The sequence below is a fragment of the Microtus oregoni genome, unplaced genomic scaffold (genome assembly GCF_018167655.1).
Source record: "Microtus oregoni isolate MIOR12 unplaced genomic scaffold, Mior012 000010F_ref0000083, whole genome shotgun sequence".
NCBI lineage: Eukaryota > Metazoa > Chordata > Mammalia > Rodentia > Cricetidae > Microtus > Microtus oregoni.
Genome location: NW_024543069.1, coordinates 19,255,480 through 19,278,451, shown reverse-complemented (window position 1 = coordinate 19,278,451; position 22,972 = coordinate 19,255,480). Strand labels below are relative to the sequence as shown.

Genomic DNA, 22,972 nt, shown 5'->3' with positions numbered 1-22,972 from the left:
TCCCACTTCCTTTTGTGGAATTGTGACATTCAAGTTCACCCTTGTTTATTTTTTTCTCAAAGCTTCCCACCCTCTCACCCCGCCCAACTGGACATGCTCACGGTCACACACTATTCCTTTCTCTTGTACAGTTTCCAGGCAGGGCCCTGCCTTGTTAGTAATAAGACTGGTTATATATAAACATCCCTCGTGAATTCTTACTACAAACAGACAGATTTTAACACACATAATCCCAAAATATGTGTGTTATTGTTTCCAGTCAGTTCTGATCTGGCCTATCATCCATAGCCCAAAGCAGCTTTTCTTTTTACATTCCAATTCTATAAATGTCCATCTTGTTTCTCACTCAAAAGTCTAATTTCTTGTGATTATTTGGTGTGTGGGTGGGGGGAGGGGGTGTCAGCAGTGCTTGGAATCAAACTTAGGCTCTCCTGAAAAGCTAAACATTTGCTTCATTAATGAGCTATATTACCAGCCTTGTGCTTGGTCAGTTTCTCTCTGCCTCTCTCTCCCTTTCTCTCTCTTTTGCTCTCTTTCTCTGTCTATCTGTCTCTGTCTCTGTGCATGTGTGTGTCTCTGTGTCTGTGCATGTGTGTGCGTGTGAGTGTGTATCTGTCTCTCTGTTTCTATGTGTGTGTGTATGTGTGTGTATCTGTCTCTCTGTTTCTGTCTGTGTGTGTGTATGTGTGTGTGTGTATCTGTCTCTGTTTCTGTGTGTGTGTATGTGTGTGCATGTGTGTGTGTCTGTCTCTCTGTCTCTGTCTGTGTGTGTGTATCTGTCTGTCTCTGTTTCTGTGTGTGTGTATGTGTGTGCATGTGTGTGTGTGTCTGTCTCTCTGTTTCTGTCTGTGTGTGTGTGTATGTGTGTGTGTGTATCTGTCTGTCTCTGTTTCTGTGTGTGTGTATGTATGTGTGTGTGTCTGTCTCTCTGTCTCTGTCTCTGTGTGTGTGTACACGGGTAGACATGCAGGCTCATCATGCAGAGCCTGACCTCAGTGTGCAGTATTTTCTTCATCTTCTTCACTCATGCTTCACTTTAATTTTTGACCCGGTTCTTTCCCTGAGACTAGAAGTCCCTGATTCCCTAGCCTGGCTGAGCAGTGAACCCTAGGGATTCTTGTGTTGCTGCCTCTGCTGAGGTGGCTCACGCATGCACTGCTGTGCCTGGCTTTCTGTATGTGTGCCGGGGATCTGACCTGAAGTCCTCATGTTTGCAGTGTGAGCCCTTTACCCATTGAGCCATGTCCCCATGCTCTTACGTATCATTCTTAGCTTTATGTATTTCATAAGCTTTTTTTTTTTTTAAAGCGTGAAAACAGTCTTATTGCTGCTGTACTGTCCCAGCCTTTTTCTAGTTGCTGCATTGAGTTTAGGCGAACTTTTCCTCATCCCCATGACTATTTTGAAGACTTGTTCTTATGAGTATTGTAGACCTTATTCTTTTTCCTGGCCTTTTAACATTTCGTAATTTCAGTCTCTGGTGTTGAATGTTTAGATTAGTATGAATGTTCTCGTGAATTCATTTTAATCACATAGTATCCGTTTATTGACTTGTTTAATATTTTTAATGTGTGTGTGCGTGCGCACACGTGCGGACAGAGGTGTGTACATGTATGCTTAACCATGCCACAACATGTGTGTGGCGATCAGGCAACTCTTAGAGTTGGTTCTCTGCTGCCACCTTGTGGGATGTGGAATTCCATTAGTCGGGCAAACCTGAACACACACACCTTTGCCCACTGGACTATCCTACTAGTCCAAGGTATGTAAGTGTTAAGAAAGTTATTTTCAGAAAGAGTTTGTTGCATTTGGTTTATAGTAGGGCATGTGTTTGTAGGAGTAGGGTCTATACAAATGGGACTCCACTGGTCATTGGGAAACACACTGGGTTAATGATACAGAAGTCTTAAAGGCAAGGCCCAGTATAAACTCTGGTAGTTCCCAGAAGCAAAACTGGTATGCTGACCTTGGCGTGCAGCCTTACAGGAGAGGAGCTCTTGTTTGTAGACTTGTGGCTGGCAGCATGGCATCGAAAGGACTGTGAGTACCCTGTGGTGCAGGCATAGGGTCTAAAAGGTCATGTTGTGCTGTTTGTGACTCCATATGCCGTGACGTTATAAGGACTTCTGCTAAAATAATTGAAACCGTGATTTAAGATAGTTGATGGGGGAAGGGCAGAGACGGAGAGCAAGGAAAAAGGTATCTTGATTGAGGGAGTCATTATGGGGCTAGCAAGTAACCAAACTCAAGAGAAATCCCCAGGAATCCACAAGGATGACTCCAGCTAAAACCCTAAGCAATAGTGGAGAGGGTGCCCAAATTGACCTTGCCCTATAGTCAGATTGATGACTACCTTAAATGTCACCATGGAACCTTCATCCAGCAACTGATGGAAGCAGAGGCAGAGAGCCACAGCAGAGCACTGGACTGAGCCCCCAAAGTCCATTTGAAGAGTGGGAGGAGTGAGAATATGAGCAAAGAGGTCAAGACCATGATGGGGACACCCACTGAAACAGTTTGCCTGACCAAATGGGAGCTCACCAACTATGACCAGATAGTGAAGGAACCAGCCTAGGAACAAACTAGACCCTCTGAATGTAGGTGGGGGCCACTGGCAATGGCACCAGGATTTATCCCTGTTACTTCTATTGGCTTTTGGGAACCCATTCTCTTTGGAAAGTCTAATCTTCTGAACCAGTGCAGAACTTATGGGAGTAGTCAACCAGTGATGGATCCAACTTGAGACCCATGCCACCAGAGGGAGCCCACACCTGACACTCACTACCTGAAGGGCCAGGAACTAGAGGCTGAATAGCCCACAGACAAAAACGACTGGAAAAAAAAAAGTCAACGAAATGATTCCTAATGATATTCTGCTGTTCTTCTAGACTGGAGTCTAGTATAATAGTCATTAAAGAGGCTTCATCCAAGTACCGATGGGAACACATGCAGCTGAACATTAGGAGGAGCTTGGGGAATCTTGCAGAGGAGGGGGTGAAGGATTGTAGGAGCCAGAGGGATCTAGGATATCACTGGAATTCAGCCTACAGAATCAACTAAGCAGGGCTCACAGAGACTGAAGTGACAGTCAGGGAGCCTGTATGGGCTTGATCTAGGTCCTCTGCATTTATATTCTGGTTGTGCAGCTTGGTGTTTTGGGGGGACTCCTAACAATGGAACTGGGGGTGTCGCTGACTCTTTTGCCTGCTCTTGGGATACTTTTCCTCCTACTGCGTTGCCTTTTCCGGGATTGACATGAGGGGATGTGCCTAGTCTTACTCTCACTTCTTAGGACATGTTAGGTTGACATCCCTGGAAATCCTGCTTTTTTTGTGAAGGGAAACAGAGGTGGAGTAGATATGGGAGAGAGGAACGGTGGGGGTTGGGAGGATACGATGGAGGGGAACTGAGGTTGGGATGTAATATATGAGAGAATAATAATAATAATAAATCTGACATCTTGAGTGTAATGGTCTATCCTGTCCCTTTAAGAGACAAGCCATGCCCACTCCCCCACCCCCTGCCTAGGCAAGTGAATCTTTGGTCAGCTTCTAGCCAGCAAGCCTTCTATTGGCCCCATCTCTCTTTGGGAGAGGTGACTGCTGCCTCCTCTCTTCTGCCCCCTCCCTTCCCTCCCTCTCTCTCGCCCTCTCTCTCTTTCCCTCTATTTTTCTCTCTCTCCCCCTCCCTGTCCCTCTCTACCCCCTCACTGTCCTTCTATAACCCACTGAATAAACTATACCCACTTTTTCTGCATGGCCTCTCTGTCTCTCACCCGCCACCTCCCACCTGCCTGGGACCCACAGAGGCCTCAGGTGGTGGGACCTGTCATCCCCTCGTGGCCTGCTGACTCTCCTTGGGAAACTGCACTGATGTAATGGTTTTAGCTAAACCATTACACTGAGGTCATCCAAAAAATAAATTAAAAAAAAAAAGAAAATGATGACTATCGTTAAACTGGGCAATTTAAAAATAAGGAATAAAAAGGTCTAAACTTGTAAAATATTTCATGAAGAGCATGACTGTGCTTCTCTGTGTGACACATTAAGCCCTGCTCAAACCTGTTGGTTTGGAGTAGTCAAGGATGAGGGCATTATTCTGCCGTGGAAACGTGATAGAAGTCACGGCATTGCTCAATGATTCTCTGGTAGTGAGTTCACAGTTATTCTGTTCCTCTGTCTGAGAGCGATGGAGGACCAGATGTCTGATGCAATGCCACCACCTTCTGGCAGACCGAAATGTCGGTTTATAAAATGATCCCTGTGCAGGACATACAGGATTCTGGACAGCTCACAGCGCCTCTCTTGGACGTGGTACTGATAAGAGGGCAGTGTCAGCACTTGAATGTCAGCCCCGTGCCACTCCAACAGGCTCTCCGTGCTCCCCGGACTCTGTGCTCCCCGGACTCTGTGCTCCTTGGACTCTGTGCTCCCCGGCTCAAGCTTGAAGAGTAGTGCATTTCAGTGGACGTTAGCCGAAGCTCAACGTTGAGAACCTTGTTACAGTCCAGAAAGTTGTGAACACGTGTTTCATCTTTGCGTGGGAGTCTTCTGGTCTGTTTTGTTTTGAAAAGATGCTGAGAAATCAAAAGCTGTCTGTGTTTTAACTTAAGTTCAGGAAAATTGTGTTTCTCCTATCTTCATTCTGCTCGGAGCTGCCCCCTAGATGGAGCTCACCATCACCATACTTGGGCATGTTTTTATACTTCCAAGGGGACCTCTGTTTTGGACTCATACCTAGCTAAAATGGGCAGTGGCTGTCCCTCGTGGCTTGTTTGATTTGATGTCCTCAGTGTCCAGTACTTAAAAGTCTGTTGAGCAAATATGTTAAAAAAACAAACAAACAAAATACCACCTACTGTGTGAACAGGATGAATCCATTCAGTGCAGGGGCGGCATTAATCTGCAGACAGTGAAGATCATTCCAGGGCGGTTAGGTCATCTCATCGCTCCAGTCTCTGCACTTTAGAGCCTGTTTTGCAGGCTTCTGAAGCCAGCCAGGTATGCTTAGTGATTCAAGCTTGGGACAGATCTGGGAGGGTGAGGGGCCACTCTGCGAGGTGATTGGTTTATTTAGTGCTCTCACTCCTGAGCTTCCCCGTCATCGGATGGAACAAGCTTGGACAATTAGCTTTCAAAAGTCACCAGAGTTGGTATGAAACTTGGGAGACATGCAGTAGACAAACCCGCCCAGAGTTGTTTCGGGAAATAAAGACGGCTTGTCATGCTGCGGTGGTGTGTGCGAGGAACAGGGCCCAACAAGTTCCTGTGGGCTGGAGGCTTCAGGAACTTGCCTGCGGGTTAACAGCCAGTGAGAGGAAGTGCTTCAGCGATCACAAGCCAGGCCGCATGCTTTCTGAAGTTGTATTCAGTTTTCTTGCTCTCCAGCAAAGCACATGTCTATAATGTCTATAATTCTGGATTTTCTGTGGGTTTCAGCAATTAATACCGTAAAGATTGGTTATCTCTTTAGTTAATAGCTTCAGTGCAACAGTTAGTCTTCTCTGTAGGTTTTGGGTAGGTTTTGCTGTTTCTTTGTTTTGAGACAGGGTCTCCTATAGCCCAGACTGGCCTCCAACTTCCTGGGTAATCAAGGATGACCTCGAACTCCTTATCTCACTGTCTCCACCTCTGTGGGATTCCTTCTGTGCTCCACCACAGCTGGCAGCCTGCTTCGTCTGGACCAGTTAGTTTAATCAATTTGGAAATGTAGCCCAAATTTCTTTATTGAATAAAAAAGCACGTTTTACTAGTTATGCAGTGCTCATGTAGACATCTTTATTTTTACATGCATATCTTGAGCATGACATCACGTGTGCCTATGGGCTCATTTTCTCAACTCCTGCCATGCCAGCTCAGTGATAGCTACTCAAAAATATCTGAGTTTTGAAAATAAATTATAGGATAATTGTTGGGGAACAAAAATAAACAAAAATAAGCTTACTAACTCCAACCCAAATGTTATTTACACATGTTAATAACCTACCTGTATTAATAGCAATTGCTAATTTATTAAACAGCCAGACTGTTAAAATTATTGGTAATGTCTTTAAGAATTTGTTTCTTTTCAGCAAAGGGCTGTGGTTTTTCACCTAAGCATTTGGAGATAAATTGGTGGTCATTAATCTCACCATAGTCTTTCTTGGCTTGCAACCTTGGGGCAAGTCACCTGGATGTTCTGACTGGGAGTAATGCTAGTCCTTCCTTATGAGTTGGCTGTGGGGATTGACCGGTTGTACAGTTGACATCAGAGCCTATGTGGGGTGTTCAATAAATGAGAGCTATTTGAAGGTCATCAGCAGGGTTAAAGTCTGAGAAGTGGGCAAGCTCAGTCTGTAGTTGTGCCTTCAGCTCGGAGTCATGACTAGGAGTGGAGGGATCCATCTCTGCTCACCTCTAGAGCCCTTGCTCCTCCGTTGACCGCACAGCTGTCCGCAGGCCTGAACTAAGTCAGCCTGCAGGGTCAGGCTCTGCAGAGGCCAGGCTTGTTTGTGGGTCCTGGGAGTGGATGCGTAGCCTCTGTTCCAGGACTGCTGCTGACAGTTCGGAAGAGAAAGACCCATACCGGGTGCAGGATGGTGCTGTGGACTGCGTTCAAGGGAAGAGTCGTACAGCCTTGTAAATAGCACAAGCCTTGGAATTGACAGCCCAGCTTCGTTGATTTGTTTCTTTATATAAAATTTGTGATTACACAGAAACAGGATGAAAAAGAGCCTTGTTTATTACTTTGAACATTGATCACTTCTCTATATTTGCGCTAGGACTTGGGAGCGGCATTCCTGGAGTTCCATATTTCCTGAACCCCAGGCATTTTCTTCTCGTTGCCTGTAGTTGTCTTCAGAAACTTGTTTTAGTATAATAGATATCAGTACTTCAGAGGTGATTTTGTAAAATTGGTGTATAAGTTATGTTTCTAGTGTTTAGTAGTTGGGCTTAGTGGTTGACATCTTCAAAACAGGAAGTTCTTCCATAGTAAAGACTTGTCCCCTGCTTCTGTACCTAGTAAGCACAAGTGCCATGAACGACAAGTCCATTTATCAGGACAGGATTTGTCCCTCACACTGAAGTGCGCTCTGTTGTTATTCATACCCAGTGTAGTGCTGTGAGTGAGAAACACCCTGGGTAGATTCAGCATTTGAACACCACAGGCCCAGCTGGTGGTACTGTTGGGGAGTTTAGGCGGTTCAGCCTTGCTGGAGGACTTACATCGCTGGGGCCGGGCATTGAGAGTTGACAGCCTCACCCTACTTCTAGTTCACAGTAAAGTCTACACGCTCTCAGTTTCCTGTTCCTATTGCGATGCCTGCCCTTGCTGCCCTGCTTCCCCACCGAAATAAGCTCACCTTCTGAAAACATAAGGCCAAAGAAACTTCTGTCTGTAGGTTTCCATGGCTGCAATGTTTTATCATAGCAGGAGAAAGGTAACTGATGCACCAACCCAAGTTTTGTGACACCTTGTGTTTCTTCCTCATTTACCAATAATAACATGAAGGGTTTAAAAATCAGGCCATTAAAGGCGTGCGCCACCACCGCCCGGCCGGGAGGCAGAGGCAGGCGGATCTCTGTGAGTTCGAGACCAGCCTGGTCTACAAGAGCTAGTTCCAGGACAGGCTCCAAAACCACAGAGAAACCCTGTCTCGAAAAACCAAAAAAAAAAAAAAAAAATAAATAAAAAATCAGGCCATTGAACGCCAGAGATGAATGTACATCGGGAGGTCAAACTGACAGTTGCAGAAGTGAAATTGAAATCAGATGGAAATGCAGAATTCACAGCCGACTTTGCAAATATTCAGCTCGCGTGTCTGCTGCCAGATGGTTTCAGCTGTGCATGAACATCTGGGTATCGATGAGGAAAAAGCTAGAGAATGAGATGTCCACAGGAAACTCGACCTAAGGGGTGTCCGCCGAAAGCACAAAATACACAGTGTCGGAACCTGATTCAGTCTCTGAAAAGGAGCAAGGAAGGTTCACGCATTACAGAAAAGATGTCCAGTCTGTATTAGAGAGTGAGTATTAAGAAAGAGGCAGTCGGTGTTCAAAGCCACAATAGTCTTTGAAAAGCACCAAGCTGGTTTATTCTTCGGAACTCTCTCTTTTAATTCAGAAAGAGTACTTGTTGTTTGCTTCTGTCAAATCCCTGACTCGAGTCTTTCCGAGTTTTTTCTTTTTGCATTCTAGGTTAGCTTCTTGTCCATGTTAATTGCTCTTCTCGGACAAGTCTACCTCACCCTACTTGAATACTTGTGTGCATAAAGGGCTAGGACATGGGATGTATGTTTCATGAGCTTTACCACTAGATGGTGATGGAGGCCAAACCGCAGCCTCCTGCTGCTTTGTTACTGGTTGAAATGTAAAAATTTGTACATTTTAGGAATGATTCTTAGATATCATGAGGGATAGATAAAGATTGTTTTATATTGTGCTGAACTCAGTGCCCTTTTGTGTAGCGTGTACCCGGTTAAGTGTTTATAATGATTTGTTCATTGGCTTCTTATGGAGTTTAATCTCTGTGTGTGTGTGTGTGTGTGTATTTAATTGGTCAATTGATCATTAGATTTTTCTGCGTCCTGTCTTTAACTCTGTTTTTTTCTGATATATTTCCATATTGTGATTATATGATTTATTGAATTAAACTGCACAGTCCCATATGTACATGAAAATTCTCTCTCTCTCTCTCCTCATCTCTCTCTCTCTCTCTCTCTCTTCATATCTCTCTCTCTCTCTCTCATACACACACACACACACACACACAGGCACACACACATTTTGTCTTGAATATTTAATCTAAATTAATGTGTTTTCCTAGGTACTCTGTCCTTGAAGCTTTATCTGAAAAAGAAATACTGGCTTAGTGTTTATAATGAGTATTAGGAATTTATGAAGTTCTCTAATCAGCAGTAAGTAAGGTTAGTTTCTTTGAATATCAGAATATTTTTAAAAGGTTAATATTTTATTTTGATTTTATAAAAAATTAAAATTTTATTTTGAATCTCTACATGTAAGAACGAGTGAATATGGCATTTATTCATGTGAGAGGATTCTGAAATCTCATCCCCACACTTGGCAGCTATCTGTAATCCAGAATCGGGAGTCTGAAATGCTCTGAAGTCTGACATTGATGGCCCAGGCACCGCCATGTGATGGGTGGCAGCCAGGGCAGAGGCACAGCACACAGAGTATCCCCAGGATGCGTGGGAGGTTGTATGTGAAACTGAATGGATTTTGTGCTTACACTTCAGAAAATCCTGAAGATACTCTGTCAGCTACAACACAAATATTCCCACACCCAACGCGTGAAATCTGAAATGTTTCCGGTCCCAGAGATTTCAAATAAAGGTTTCTCAACCCATGTAATTCCAAAGCCCTAATGAACACTCTATTTTCTGTTTGAGGTCGCTTCAGAACTGCCATTTTCAAAAGCCTTCAAATAGAATCCGTATTTTCTTCACTTTGAAGAGAACTTTGTGTATGTTCTCCAGCACTGATGCTGTCATCTGTATCCCCCCCTGCCACTATTACTGTTCTATAAGTTGTTAAATCTTGGTCCTGGATAAGTCAGTCTCAGGTATTGATGTAAAATGTGCATTGCAATTTAGATAGATTTTATCGTATGACTTTTAAAATGAGGATAATCCTGCTTAGCCTTTTTCTGAGTCAATGCTTGGAGGTATGCCATTGGTTTAACAATACCATTTCAGAGAAATATGATCAACCTCACATTAAATAGCTCCAATAACCTTGAGGGTGTCCAATCTAGAGATAGTAACTGAGATTTAACATGCTTGAAAGACTTCTTCGAATGGAATCTGGAATCACAAATGAGCTGAAGTCTGGGCTAGAGCATCCCGTAAACTGCAGTGTTACATAAAGTCCATTGATGCAGTAAAGAAACCTTTCTGCTCTTTCGGATCCAGAGGGGCTGTGCAATTAACATTGCCCTCTAGTACTGAAGCTGGTAATGTTCCTGAGTTCTCTGACTGGGTCCTGTGGTGTGGTGGAGAGAAGTAGAGGAAGCAAGGTCAGGTTGGACTGAAGGACTTTTCCCTGCTGCAGTATAGTTCTTACTTTGTTTTAGGGCAGCTGTCCCTCTTCCTGGTCATTCTGGGGAAAGCAGGTGGAGGCCTTCATCTTCCATCTGCTCTCATGAACTGATCTGAAACATACCCGTGTTAACCTGCTTAGTGTCACACAGTTGGTGCTGCTGGTAACCATGCCAGTGACCAAACATGGTAAATAAAAATAATTTACTTGCATGGCTGTTTCATTTAGGGAGTTGAAATCTTGAGAGATTAGTATTTTGATAAAAGGTATCAGATCTTTTATCTCCTTTCATAAAAACTCCTGTGCTGAAATTTTCATGCTTCCTACATAGTTTGGAGTCTTTACACTGTTTTGGTGCCTATCGACGGCCGTCATCATGCTGCTGTTCTTGCTCAGTCCTCAGAATCTGGTAATTTTCTAGAATGTAAGTGAAATACAGTAGTCATTTATGTGTGTCTCTTTTCTCTGTTAACTGCAGTGCTTCTTTTGAATGTGTATGTATGTATGTGTGCACATGTGCTAATGTGAATGCAAGCATGCATGTGGCAGCATACATGTGGGGGTCAGTGTTTGCCCTTGTTTATTGCTGTCCGTGCCCAGTTAGTTGGGCTGTGTCTGGGGATTCTCCTGTCTTTGTCTCCCATGTTGCTGTAGGAGATCAGGGATTACAGGGGTCTGCTACTATGCCTGACTTCATCTGGGTTTGCTTAAGTTCTTTTTTTTTTAATTTATTTATTTATTAAAGATTTCTGTCTCTTCCCCGCCACCGCCTCCCATTTCCCTCCCCCTCCCCCAATTAAGTCCCCCCCCCCCCTCCTCAGCCCGAAGAGCAATCAGGGTTCCCTGCCCTGTGGGAAGTCCAAGGAACACTCACCTCCATCCAGGTCTAGTAAGGTGAGCATCCAAACTGCCTAGGCTCCCACAAAGTTCTTTTACCCACTGAACCGTCTCCCTGGTCCTACAATGTCTTGTAGTCAGTAAGCATATTTTAACCCTGCTTATTAAGGTTTTCTCCAGCTTCTGGTACAATGTCAAAAATAAAGCCGGGGCTGGAGAGATGCTCAGTACAGAGAGACACTTATTTCCAACCCTGAGGACCTGAGTTAGATCCTAGAGCCCACACAGTAGGAGGAGAGAACAAACTCCAGCAAGCTGTCCTCCGACATCCATATGCATGCTGGAGCATGCACAAATTCCCCACGCCCACACGCAAAATAAATGTAATAAAAAATTAAAATAAAAAAAAACAGGTGTGACCCCCCTGACATGACTAATACAGCTTTGAGAAACAAGTTGTTCAAAGTGTGTTGTTGGCAGGAGGAGAGAAAGTAGCCCAACATTTAAATGACTTCCGATGGACTTTTGACATAACTTAGTGAACTACATTTTTCACCTTACAGTAGCATAGTTAAACTGTTGATATTCCTATTGGGCATATAGTATAGGGAATAGTATTTTATTAATGCATTGTTTTTTATTGAAATTGAAGTGATTTGATGACCATTTGATAAACAATATACGTCTCCATAGCTTCTCATCTACCCTTATCACATGAGCATTTAAATACGTTATAAGGATGAATTGATGGCAAATATTAATTCAGTGTTTAGCAGAACTCTTTGGACTATCCAGCCACATGCCTTCCTCTAGAAATAGCTTACCCAAAATGAGTTAGTGGATGGTGACATCAGTGCATACTGTGAAGTGTAGGGGAATAATACCTCCTGCCACGCCCCCATTGCCCCACTGCATAGGCTTATCATGTGTTTACAGCTTTAATAAGCACAGTGAAGAGAAACTGGCCATAGGGTCCTAGGTAGGCAGAATTCACAGGCTTCTGACTCAATTATTGCTCAGGTATTGAACCTTGAGAGTTCTCTATGCTGTGAGTGCTCTACAGTGACGTCACAGCAGCAGTGAGTGTATTCCAGGGAACAGGCACAGACATTCACATGGCTAGGCCTTGGTCTGCTTGTCGGATTGTTCTGAAGTTCTCCCCTCTCCGCTTCATCCCACATACTTTTTTTTTTTCATTTCTTAATGTTTTTCTTTGTTCCAATTTATGCCCTAATATCTGGCCATTTTTTATGCTTAGGGAAAGAATCTGTGGTTTAGACAACTTTCAGCCGGGATAATAAAAAGAAACCTTTATTTACACATTGTACACATTGGTAAGAGAAGGCCGGCTGGCCTCTGGTCCCTACACATCGGTGTAGTCATAATATATGCGCACTTCCGATCTTCGGACGCTTTGCAGTGATCTGATGCTCTCACTCCTCGTCCTTATGTTTGATTTCTTGAACAACCTTCTTGAAAAGGACCTACACATGAAAAAGTAAATGATTGGATCCAGGCACACATTGCAGGCAGACAGGAAAAGCGTCATTTCTTTGCAGTAGTAGAGAATCTTGTGCGCTGATTCGTCTAAAAGCCTGTCTAAGTGGCTGAATGTGAAGGGGATTCTGCACAGGTGATATGGCAAGAAGCAGGTGAAAAACACAGCCACGACCACGCGGATGCTCTGGTTATGCTTTCGTTTCCGGCTCGACTGACTTATGAACTGCCTGCTGGATTTTTGGATGTACCTGGATATTGCTATGTAGCATCCAATCAGAATCACCAGCACAGCCACAAACAAACAGCTGTCAACGTAGGTGACAGCCATATGCCACTGGGCTCCCAAAGGACTTTTGAGTGACATGCAGTCATGAATATTTTCCTTAGTTGGCTGAACGTTCGTTAAGATGATGTTTGGCAAGGCCAGAACAGCCATGATCACCCAAACACAAATTGATAAAACTTTGGTAAAAGTTATGCTGTACATGCGAGAGTCACCAAAAGGCTTTACCACCTTTAGATAGCGGTCGACACTGATGAGCCCAAGGAACACGATGGATGTATACATGTTTGCGTAGAACAAAACTGAGGTGTATCTGCAGAGGATAAACTCGAAGTACCAAGGTCCAAATCCCGCATCACGGACTATTCGGAATGGGAATGTCAGGGTCATTATGAGGTCAGCTACCACTATGTTTTTGAGGTAAAATATGAAGCTGGTTTTATTCCTGATGTGGAAGAAGATCCACACAGCCAGACCATTCAGCAGGATGCTTGCCACAAATATAACTAGGTAAAGCACTGGCAGGATGATGGTGTCAAATTCGTTGTGAAGGGTGGAATTCTTCCCATGTCCTGTGCTTGTGCTGTTTGCAGAGTGTCTGGCTTGACTGTGCAGCTCATTACCTGCAGAAGTGGAAACATTCATGTTAGTACAACCGCTGTCTCTAGGGCTGAGCTGATGTTCTCAATGTGCCCATTATCTCAGAGATTACAAAAATTATTCATGTGTATATCTGGGTCTCTGTTACAGTGTGTCCTGTGGGCGCGACAGTGTCTACAGAAGCTGGAAGAGGGCCTCTGGTCCTCCGGACCTGAGGCAATTGTGAGTTCTTGACTTGGAGTCCTCTTGTGAGCTGATTCCCCTGGGTGAGCCCGAAGCACTCTTAACAGCCAAGCCATCTCTCTAGGCCCTGATCCTGACATTTAAAGTAGAACCTGGTTATTGTTTTGAGTGACTAAATAATTGGTGACCTCCCCTTCAAGACCCTTTGATTCGCTGTGACAACCTATTGAAAATGAATATACTATATTTATATAAAACCCTGGTGTTTAGTTCAATATCGGGTATTGTTACACATGGAAGCAGCAGTACCTGAGGCAGAAAAATTGAAGTTTACCGGAACAATAAGACAGAACATAGACATTATATCAGTGTGTCCTTTGATACAGTCTATTCCTTTATCACTACCTAAGCTTTAAGCTCTGCTGTCACCCAAAACCACAAAGTGAACTAATAAAGCACTCACAATCCTTAACCTTTGTTTCCTGAAGATTATGTAGGGACCATTGTTGGAAGTGGAAGTGTGGTTTTGATTTCTTTTTTTCAGAAAACAAAAATCAGCTTTCTTCTTAAGTGACAAAGTCCAGAGTAGAGCTAGCTCTAACTTGTGGATTCTGTTAAATCTATTCTCTCTTTCCTAGAACATAAGCTGTGAGTAGGTATGGCATCACTATAGGCAACCTGGTTTTGGATTATGATTATCTACAGATACTATATACTATCTAGTACATTTTCATTAAAGTATATAGTTATGAAGATATGTAAGTCTCTATAATTGAGTAAGAAGCAAACTGATTTCACATTTCTGTTAGTGTACAAATTTATTATCAAAAAATATATTGTGTAAAAATGTGTGCAAGAAAAATACGTGTAGGCTGCTACTTTCGTTGATATTTACAAGATTAGATTATACCTGCTCTGCTTGTTATGAATTTGCAAGGATCCTTTTTTTTTTTTGACCTTTCGATGCATATGATGGAAGGCACTCTAACACCAATCTGTTATTGAGCTGATGAGATAGCATGCAGGCATTTGATTCCTGCATCAAGTCTCCTGTGGGAACTGAGGGAAACTTGCAGTTAAGTGAGGGATGCAAAGCTCCAGTCTGTGCTGCAGACCATTGCTACTCTTCGTGATGTCATGCTGGCTTCCCAGGACTGCTCCAGCTTGGAGGTGAGCTGGCTGGTGAAGTGTATTCCAAAGTAGAGCCTCTGAGGTTGAAGGACAGAGGTCTATTGAGCAGTCTCTACCCCGAGCAGCCTCCTAATGCTTGCCCTCATTTTTCTCCTTCTCTGCACAGGAAGCCGATGCTCTGGAAGCTCCTGCCTCTCCAGTTTCCCTTGGAGCCATTTCCTCAATAACTCTTTCAGCTGTTTGACAGACAGCATAAACCATCCTAGCTTACAAAGCCATGGTTCAGATGTAAGGGTATAGGGAAGGTCATTTCTGATTGCTTAATCCCCTAGTTAATAATAACTTACCTTAATGATATTTTGGGATGATTTTTGTTTAGGGAACAGCATGAATTTAGCTCTTACTTTCCCACATAGCTGTTTATTATATATTGTTTTCTTTCTTTGAAGAAGTGAAATGGGAAAGGCTGTTCTGATGATTATAATCCAAACACAGGTTCTTAAATTACCACCTGGAATCTAAGTGTGGCTTCTTTTTTTCAAGAGCTGTCTCCCCTTTCTGATATTTTCTGTCCCTTTCCTTCCTTGCTATGTTTTTAAAAACTGGTTTTCCTGGCCTAAATATCCCCGTACAGGTTAGTAATTTATACCTAGGCTTGCCTGTTAGGAGACTGATGGTATTATTAAGCTTTATAAGTTCAAAATGCCTGATTCAGCTGCCCTCTCTCTCCTGCTTCCAGTTGGAACTGTTGCCCTGCTTTGCTGTTTCTTTACCAGAAGATCCAAATCATCATTTGAAGCCATTAAAAGCCTAAGAGGTGCGGCTCTACTGAGCTTTAGACAGCTACTTGAATTGGTTTACCTAGTTAAGCTTTACCTACCACTGTCGTCTTCCTGGGGAGGGCACTCTGGGAAACACAGGAAGCCAGGTAGGTTTTAATCAGGGTAAAAGTGCTCAGCTGAGTGGCAAAGCTTATAAAGGAATAGCGATGTCATTTCTGGAAACTATGTATGTTGTAGCAATCATGTATGTGTTGATTTTGAAAGCCCTTGTGAGTGTTAATACAATTCAGTAGCTTTAACCTCCTGGGTGTGGGGTATTTCGGCTGTTAGTATTGTCTCCCTCGATCTGTGTATACCCACTGTGACCTAGAAGAACACATCCTTCTGTTCCAGTGTTCTGGTAGCTGCTTGTCTTCTATATATTATTATTATAATATTCCAAGGCTTAATTATATAGACAAGCACTCTTATTAAATGATAATGTACCTAGCAATTATGGTTAATATTAAAGGTAGTCTTCAAAAGAAGTCTCTGTACAAGTCTATCTTATTAAAAAACAAACTAACAAGATAAAACAAACAAATCAACCAACCAAAAAAGCAAAGCAGAGTCGAAAGCAGAAGCAAAACCCTGAAGCATGAGTGACTTCCCAGTGGTCCTTGGCCTGTTCTGTGGCTTTGAGACAGTCTGTGTGGGCATTTTGATTGTGCTTGCTCACAATATCTGCCTTAGCTCATGATCAGAATTAATCTTTTGGAGTCCGGGCCTCCCCAGTTCCATGGGGGTAAGCCTAGCCCTGGTTAGTACTTCATTCACAAATTCCAGATGTATAACACAGCTTAAACGAATGAGTAGTTAAAGCCTCTTCTGGGCTAGTTTTGAAAATCATTTAATAGTAGACAACTATGGTACCTAGGGAGCAGGATAAAGACCACCTGTGTGCTGCTCTGAAGGACTCCAGAGCTTCACCTGGAAAGTAATTCCCCGGCAGCAGCTCACGTCGTGTGTTCTCCTCGGTCCTTCAGATCTCCCGGTGGGGATGTAGGTTTACATCCCCATTAAAAGGCAAAGGCTTTTTTTTTTTTACCACTCATTTGGTTTCATCATGTTATTCTTCCAGTAAAGAATGCGACCAATTTAGGAACCTCCTTCAGTACTTTAGAGCTTGGCCATTCATGAAGAAAATTTAGAAATGACTTAAAACAGAAATACTGCGTTCTTACATGTTCTGTGCTTCCTAGCATGGCATTCCCTGTTTATCCTGGCACTTAATATAGGATGATGGTGGAAAGGGATTAGCAAGAACTCCTTTGCTGGTCACGTCTCTGCCTTCTTACCCTAGAGCCTTCTCAGCTAACTTCAGAGATGCAAAGACAAGCTGGGAATCTAATCCCATGGTTGTTTTGATTCCTGTATGAGTGTGTTTGGGGTGGTGGTGGTAGAGAAACCTTGAGAGCATATGTGTGTACATACCAGATATCGTGTTATCTGTGCACAATGGCCATTCTCCACTGCACTGCCCTTGCTCTAGTCTCGCGTGGGTCGCATACCATGTTGGCCAGACCAGACAGACTTTTTCATCACTATCACCTCTGTCCTTACGGGGTCCACTTACTCTTAGAACGCCCTCTTCTGTAGTTGCAGTGGGAGTGATGGCCGCAGCGAGGCAGAATCCCAACACTGTTGCCTTGGGTGAATCTACTCTGCTGCTCACCGGGGTGTGTCACTCTGACACGGAATATTAAATTCTCAACATATGTCACTGCCCTACCTACCAGATGGAGTGAAGTAGTAAAGCCGTATAAATTATAGGTTGTCAAACCGTGCTACAGAGGCCCTTGTGGGATCATCTTCTAAATAATTACCTAGTAGAGTAGGTCGATGTTGCTTTTGGCCTCCTGGGGAGCCTCAGTACACTTTGGTGTAGACTATCAAATGAGGAAAGTAACATGTACTTTATTTTGGGTTTAACAAATCTTTCTCAAATATTCTGTTAATCCATGTCCTTTTTAAAGATAGTGTTGAGACTGGCTAAAGTCTTAAGTTAGTTGCGGCAAGGCTAGTTTACATTAGTGATGCTATCCTGGATGGCTGGAATGAGAAATGGCTTTCAGCTGGTTCTGAACTGTGGCTTCCACAAGTCATGTTAAAATACCGTTCCATTGCACCTTTGTCTTTAGCTTACTTGGTAGTTTTGCAAGTGTCAGGTTGAGCCCCATTCTCTAGTTGTGATGTGCTGTAAGCAGAGATGCATGTCAAGAAGTAGTTGGGGACAGTTGAGGCACAAGTTCAACAGAAGTTATTCCTGGTTTGATTTCTGGGGAGAAAAAAAATAAAAAAGGAAGAGTTTGTAAGTACCTTACATAGATGGTGTTATTCTTTCTGTAAAGACGGTAAGCCATGAACAAGATATTGTTAAGCACTGTGATTAGAAAAACAACATTGTGGATTTGAATGTCCTAGCCACAGAAGAGTAATCTGTATTTACGTCTTTCTTCAGTTTGCTGTTAAGTGTGACCATGTCTGCGTGGTGTCCTCTGGATGCCGCAGTGTGTCAAAAAGTTGCTCAGTGTGTGTGTGTGTGTGTGTGTGTGTGTAGTAAAGATTTGGATGTTTATTCTAAAAGTAATGGGAACAAACAGTTAAGTGCTAAAGAAGGAAATGACACCAAAAATATCTTTTCGGTTTCAGAGCACCATGGCAGGAGTCAATTCTGGATGTTCTGCTTGTCGTTCTTCTGGAGGGAGAGGAAAGGATTTTGAAGACACACATATGAATTTTAAGGGTGAAGTCAGATCTAGATGTCAGAAATATCAGGGAGTACGAAAGGCGAATCTTTCGATTCTTCTTAGACTGATGGGCAGATGTTTCTTTCAGTGGCTGTTTTCTTCTGTGTCAGCTTTGGTTTCTTAAATTCTTTATCAGACAGATCACTCATGAAGCTAGTAATCTCTCTTAGCTTGTGTAAGCACACTCTATCCTGTTGTACACTAGTGATGTGGACAAGACATATATTCAGAACCTATGCCTATTAAGAAAGAACACATCTAACAACATTTCTTCCTCTGAGAACTTTGTCAGGCTTTTCAAACATGTGATAATCATCTCGGAAATGGAATGCCATCCGCACTTCCACAGGAATTCAATAAGGACTGTGTAAAATAAGCTGTTCGGTACTTCCGTATATTCCCAAATCTCGGCCTTTCTGTCTTAACTTTATTTATATATCATATCCCTAAAAAAATCCCGATCACATAATAAATGCATTTATAATAAGACTGCTATGTAATTACAGGTGGTTATTTTTAAAAACTCCAACACTGATATGCATAGGTATTTTAAAATAACATTATTAGAAGATTTGTTTTATGCCTGCATGTATTTCTGTGCATCATGTGTGTGCATTGCTTATTGAGGCGAGGAGAGGTGTGTGCATTGTCCATGGAGGTGAGAAGAGGATCTGAGCGACAGATGGTTATGAGCTGCCGTGTGGTACAGGAAGAGGAGCCAGTGCTCTAAACTGCTAAGCCTTTTCTCAAGCCCATATATGGGTGTTTTATAGATGGTGATGCATTTTGCACTCTGTGGTCTCTGGAAGTTCAAGTTTTGCCTGTAAACTAACCAGCCGTGTGACCTCTGATCAATCCATGTGAGCTTTAAAGAACTGGACTGACAGCTCTGTCAAATCTCCGTCAAGACTCAAATGCACATGAATTTATGTAGCTTCCTCTTAAGTCGATTTCCATTAAGGATTTCGTATCATTTGAATATTTGCTTTGTTAAATCTCTTTTGTGCTTTGTGAAAACCATATTCCTTTTCCTCTCAGTACTAGGCTAGAAGAACTATTTCACTGGGTTTGTGAGTTTGCAGTGGAGTACATTTGTGTAAATCCCTTTTCTGGCCTTCAGGTGCTTTACAGAAAGCACATGTTATGCAGTATTGTACATTTCGAAAACTTATCTCCTGACTCCCACTTTTGCAATCTTGAGTTCCACTCCTTCTCTTAGGTGTTGATCAAATAGAGACAGCATCATGAGAGCTACTTTGAAAAGCATGCTGTTAAAGGAACATGTGCCCATGAGCAGGTTTCTATAAGGGAAGTCACATTGTTTCTTATGAAATGAAACCATGTGGGACTTTTATGACCCCTCCCTGATGCTGTTCTCATGTTCGAAGCTCATTTCCGAGTAATGTTTGCTGAGCTAGCAGGGCAAGAGCGCTGTAGGGCTCAGTGAGTCTCAGCCTGCACAGTGAGTGGAGTCCTCTTTCCTGTTTGCAGTACTGCATGCAGCTAAATGCGGATGGTGGCAGTGGAGGGAAGAAAAATATTATTCCTTCAAGTGAGGGATCCCTTCCTTTCCACCCCAAACTAGCTCTTTGGAGAAAGTGGGCCGCTCCCTGCACCTGTAGCTTTTGGAATATCCCCAGGATCTGGATGCAATGGGTTTCAGAAGGAACTGGTTTTGGCTACTGGAATACAGATGATTAGGGATTTTAACATCTTCCTTGAGTGCTGTCCTTTTGTTCTTTTTAACGCAAGACAAGGAGGCAAATCCTAGCTTTTAATTGCCATATTACTGTTAAAATGGGAAACCATTTTAGCAAATGTATGGGACAGAAATCTCTTTAAAATATCTGTTTTTGTCCCCAGGTCGTGCAGTCTTCCTTTTCCTGGTTCCTTTCCCTTGGGTGTCCTAAGAAAGACACCTGACCAGTGGGCACAGAAATGGGAGTGGTCGAAGTCCTTTCCATTTCGCAATTTCTAATGGCCTATTTGTATTTAGACTGTGTGGAGAGGTTTTCTGAGTTTCTCTTAAGAAGAACACTGTCCATTTAAGAAAGGTCAAAATATTTGCCTAGCTAAACATTTCCTCGGCAGTTCTGGAACAAATAGTCAGCATCACTGTGGCTGCCTGTGAAAGGGAGGACATCAGAGAGCTGACCTGCTTCTGAGGAGCAGCCCTAAGGGCATGGGGTGCATACAGGGGTGCCAGAGGCTTTGAGATTATGGGAAGACAGTGATGTCATACAGGCCAAGAAGAGCCCTGAAGAAAGGAGGACACATGACTAGACATATGCCATGGGAAAGTCGGATGATAGAAGAGAGCTCGGTAATATTGGATGGAGTCCTGTCTGTCATGCTGGGAGGCCTGATGGGGGAGGGCAGTGGGGCAGATGCCTGATGACCCAGGGCTGAGTAATGCAGGTTTGGCGAAGAAGCAATTGCAGACAGTTCTTTTACTGTGACTGCTATGGGAAGGAAAAAGAGAAGGCTGGAGGTGGAGATGTGGAGGTGGGTATAAAGGAGATAGGTATAAAAGCAGTTCGTTTTTGTTTTTTTTTTTGTTTTTTTGTTCTTTTGTTTTTTTGTTTGTCTTGTTTTTTGAGACAGGGTTTCTTTGTAGCTTTGGAGCTTGTCCTGCAACTAGCTCTTGTAGACCAGGCTGGCCTTGAACTCACAGAGATCCACTTGCCTCTGCCTCCCAAGTACTGGGATTAAAGGCGTGCGCCACCACCACCTGGCAAAAGCAGTTTGTGTCATTGAGTGGTTCTTACGACTAGTGGAAGAGTTTGTGAAACATTCCATTAAATGCTTGTCATTGTGAAATTATATTTTCCCAGTGTGAATAAAACAAACAAACAAACAAAAACCAGATAACTTGTCCTGACTTCTAGCCGTGCATGGTGATGTAACACAAAAAAACAAAGATTTGATTGAATTCCACTTTTGTTGCTTTTCAGCTTCCTGACTCTCCATCCTCTCAAATGTAAAATGAGTATGTTCTGTTCTGTTCTGTTCTGGGGAGCGCAAACCAGGTCTCATTCTACACAGACACCAGCATAGTTGCACATGGTAGGCTTCCTGCTGTCCATCCGGGACACGGAGTTTTACTTAGAGGTGGGCAGCAATGAGTCCTTGCCCTCTGGTTTGAGCTGAGACACACGTGTGGTTTGTAGCCCCAGCTGCCTCTCATGAGCCAGCTGGAGTTTCCCCTTCCTTCACACTGTCCCAGTCTCATCTGTGTGCCTCCACTCCGCTTGGTCTGCCTCTCGGCCTCCTGCCTCCGTGAGTAACTTCCTGTGGCGTGCCCTGCGGCCTCTGCACATCCCAGCCCTCACATCTCGTTGTAAAGATGGCTTCAGGTGTAGTCAAGGGCTGCGTTCCAGACGAAATCAGTCATGGGTGGGACTCCTGTCTCCTGCCTCCTACAGCTCCCCTAGCTGACAGTCGATGAAACCGCTGAAGAATGTGGTGTCTGTGGTTGCTCCACATCTCACAGCTGTTCCCGCGTGAGCCAGCCTAGGTGCTCACAGGCCTGCTCTCTTCAGCCACCGGCTGGCACCATGCCTCCGCTAGTTGACTGCGTTTTCCTTCTGGCAGTTTTCAAACGAGGGTGTAAGCAAAGGGTTCTCCTATGCTCAGGGCTTTTTACTTGTAGACTCTTGAACCCGGGGCTTGGATTTGCCAGCAGTCTCTAGAACAGCCCTGTGACCTAAATATTTTATCCTCCCAGCCCTGTAGGAAGATAAGTTGAGAGGTTCTAATTGCCTTGCCCTGTTTCCCACAGCACATCCGGGGCATAGCTGGAAATCCTGTCATGTCTGATGAGAGCTGGTCACAGCTCCTTCTGTACTGTGCTAGGGTCAAAATGAAGAATTCATTTTAAGGGCTAATTTCATTGTGCCAGTCAGGAAGTTGGATGGGGTATTAGATAGAAGGAGGAGTTTGTTTTCCTACCAGGCATGAAGGAATGGCTGGAGTCTAGTTTGGTGCTTTTATTTTGTTGTTGTTGTTTTGTTTTGTTTTTGGCACAAACTCTGTTACATGGATCAGGAAGCATCATAGAAGATTCCGGATGGGATCTCTCCTGGCAGCTGAATTGAACTTCCGCAGAGTAGGCACACTGGGCATCAGCCTCTTCTCCCTGATGGGAGGAGTTCCTGCCCACAGGTGCTGGCACTCCCTGGTCCCCCCACCCCCCGTCCTCTGAGCATTGTGTCTCCAGCCCACAGGCACCTGATTGCACAACCCTGGGTCTGCTGCAGTGACAATTTACTCCTCCTTTGTGGCTACATTGAAACCCTAGATGCACTTTGATCCCTCCCCAACTCCTGATTTCTCTTGCTTTACATTAGAATGCTGTAAAATCCTCCCAGTTCAATAACCACCCCCCAAAAAAATTGGATTCAGGAAATCATATTTTTCATACCTAACAGGTGCTCTCATTTCCCCAGGTGTTTCTTGGGGCTGCCCTGTGCAGACCATGCGGCCGGTAGGCACTGAAGTTCACACCTAAGACTTTGCTTTTCCTTCCCCCCCACCCCCCAGCAGTGGAGCTGGACTTGGCTTAGTTCTCTACTGTGGCCTTTAATGTAGGTCAGGATCCAGATCCTAGTATTGAACTGCTTTGATGGTGGGAAAAATGGGTGTCCTGCTCTTATTACTTTACAAGTGGTGGAGCAGGGGCCAGTGATGGAGACAGACCTCTGCTCCCTGGGTGCCTTGATGGACGTCCAGAGAGCATCACCGTGTGGGGCTGTGGAGTGCTGCTGCGGGCACTCGGCCTCGTAGTCCACGCAGCTCTGATGTGCTCTCAGACTTGTTGGGTTGGAG

The 22,972-nt window shown here is 43.8% G+C and overlaps 2 protein-coding genes across 14 annotated transcripts in view; one reads left to right on the top strand and one right to left on the bottom strand.

The window, feature by feature from the left end:
• The window catches only part of Med12l (mediator complex subunit 12L), a 310,727-nt gene that overhangs the window by 179,669 nt on the left and 108,086 nt on the right, over positions 1-22,972 (top strand). The gene's annotated exons all lie outside the window — the stretch shown is intronic.
• On the bottom strand, positions 12,241-17,575 carry Gpr87 (G protein-coupled receptor 87). Its single transcript, XM_041659481.1, has 2 exons — positions 17,542-17,575; positions 12,241-13,283 (listed from the first exon to the last, which is right to left on the bottom strand). The coding sequence occupies exons 1-2, from the start codon at positions 17,573-17,575 to the stop codon at positions 12,241-12,243; spliced, it is 1,077 nt and encodes a 358-aa protein (XP_041515415.1).

What these genes read in the sequence shown, in the direction of transcription:
- Gpr87 (XM_041659481.1), bottom strand. Translation starts at nt 17,575, where the DNA reads ATGGGGCTCAACCTGACACTTGCAAAACTACCAA. An exon ending in GACACTTGCAAAACTACCAA is followed by an intron (nt 13,284 to 17,541) that starts GTAAGCTAAAGA and finishes CCACTTCTGCAG; the next exon opens with GTAATGAGCTGCACAGTCAA.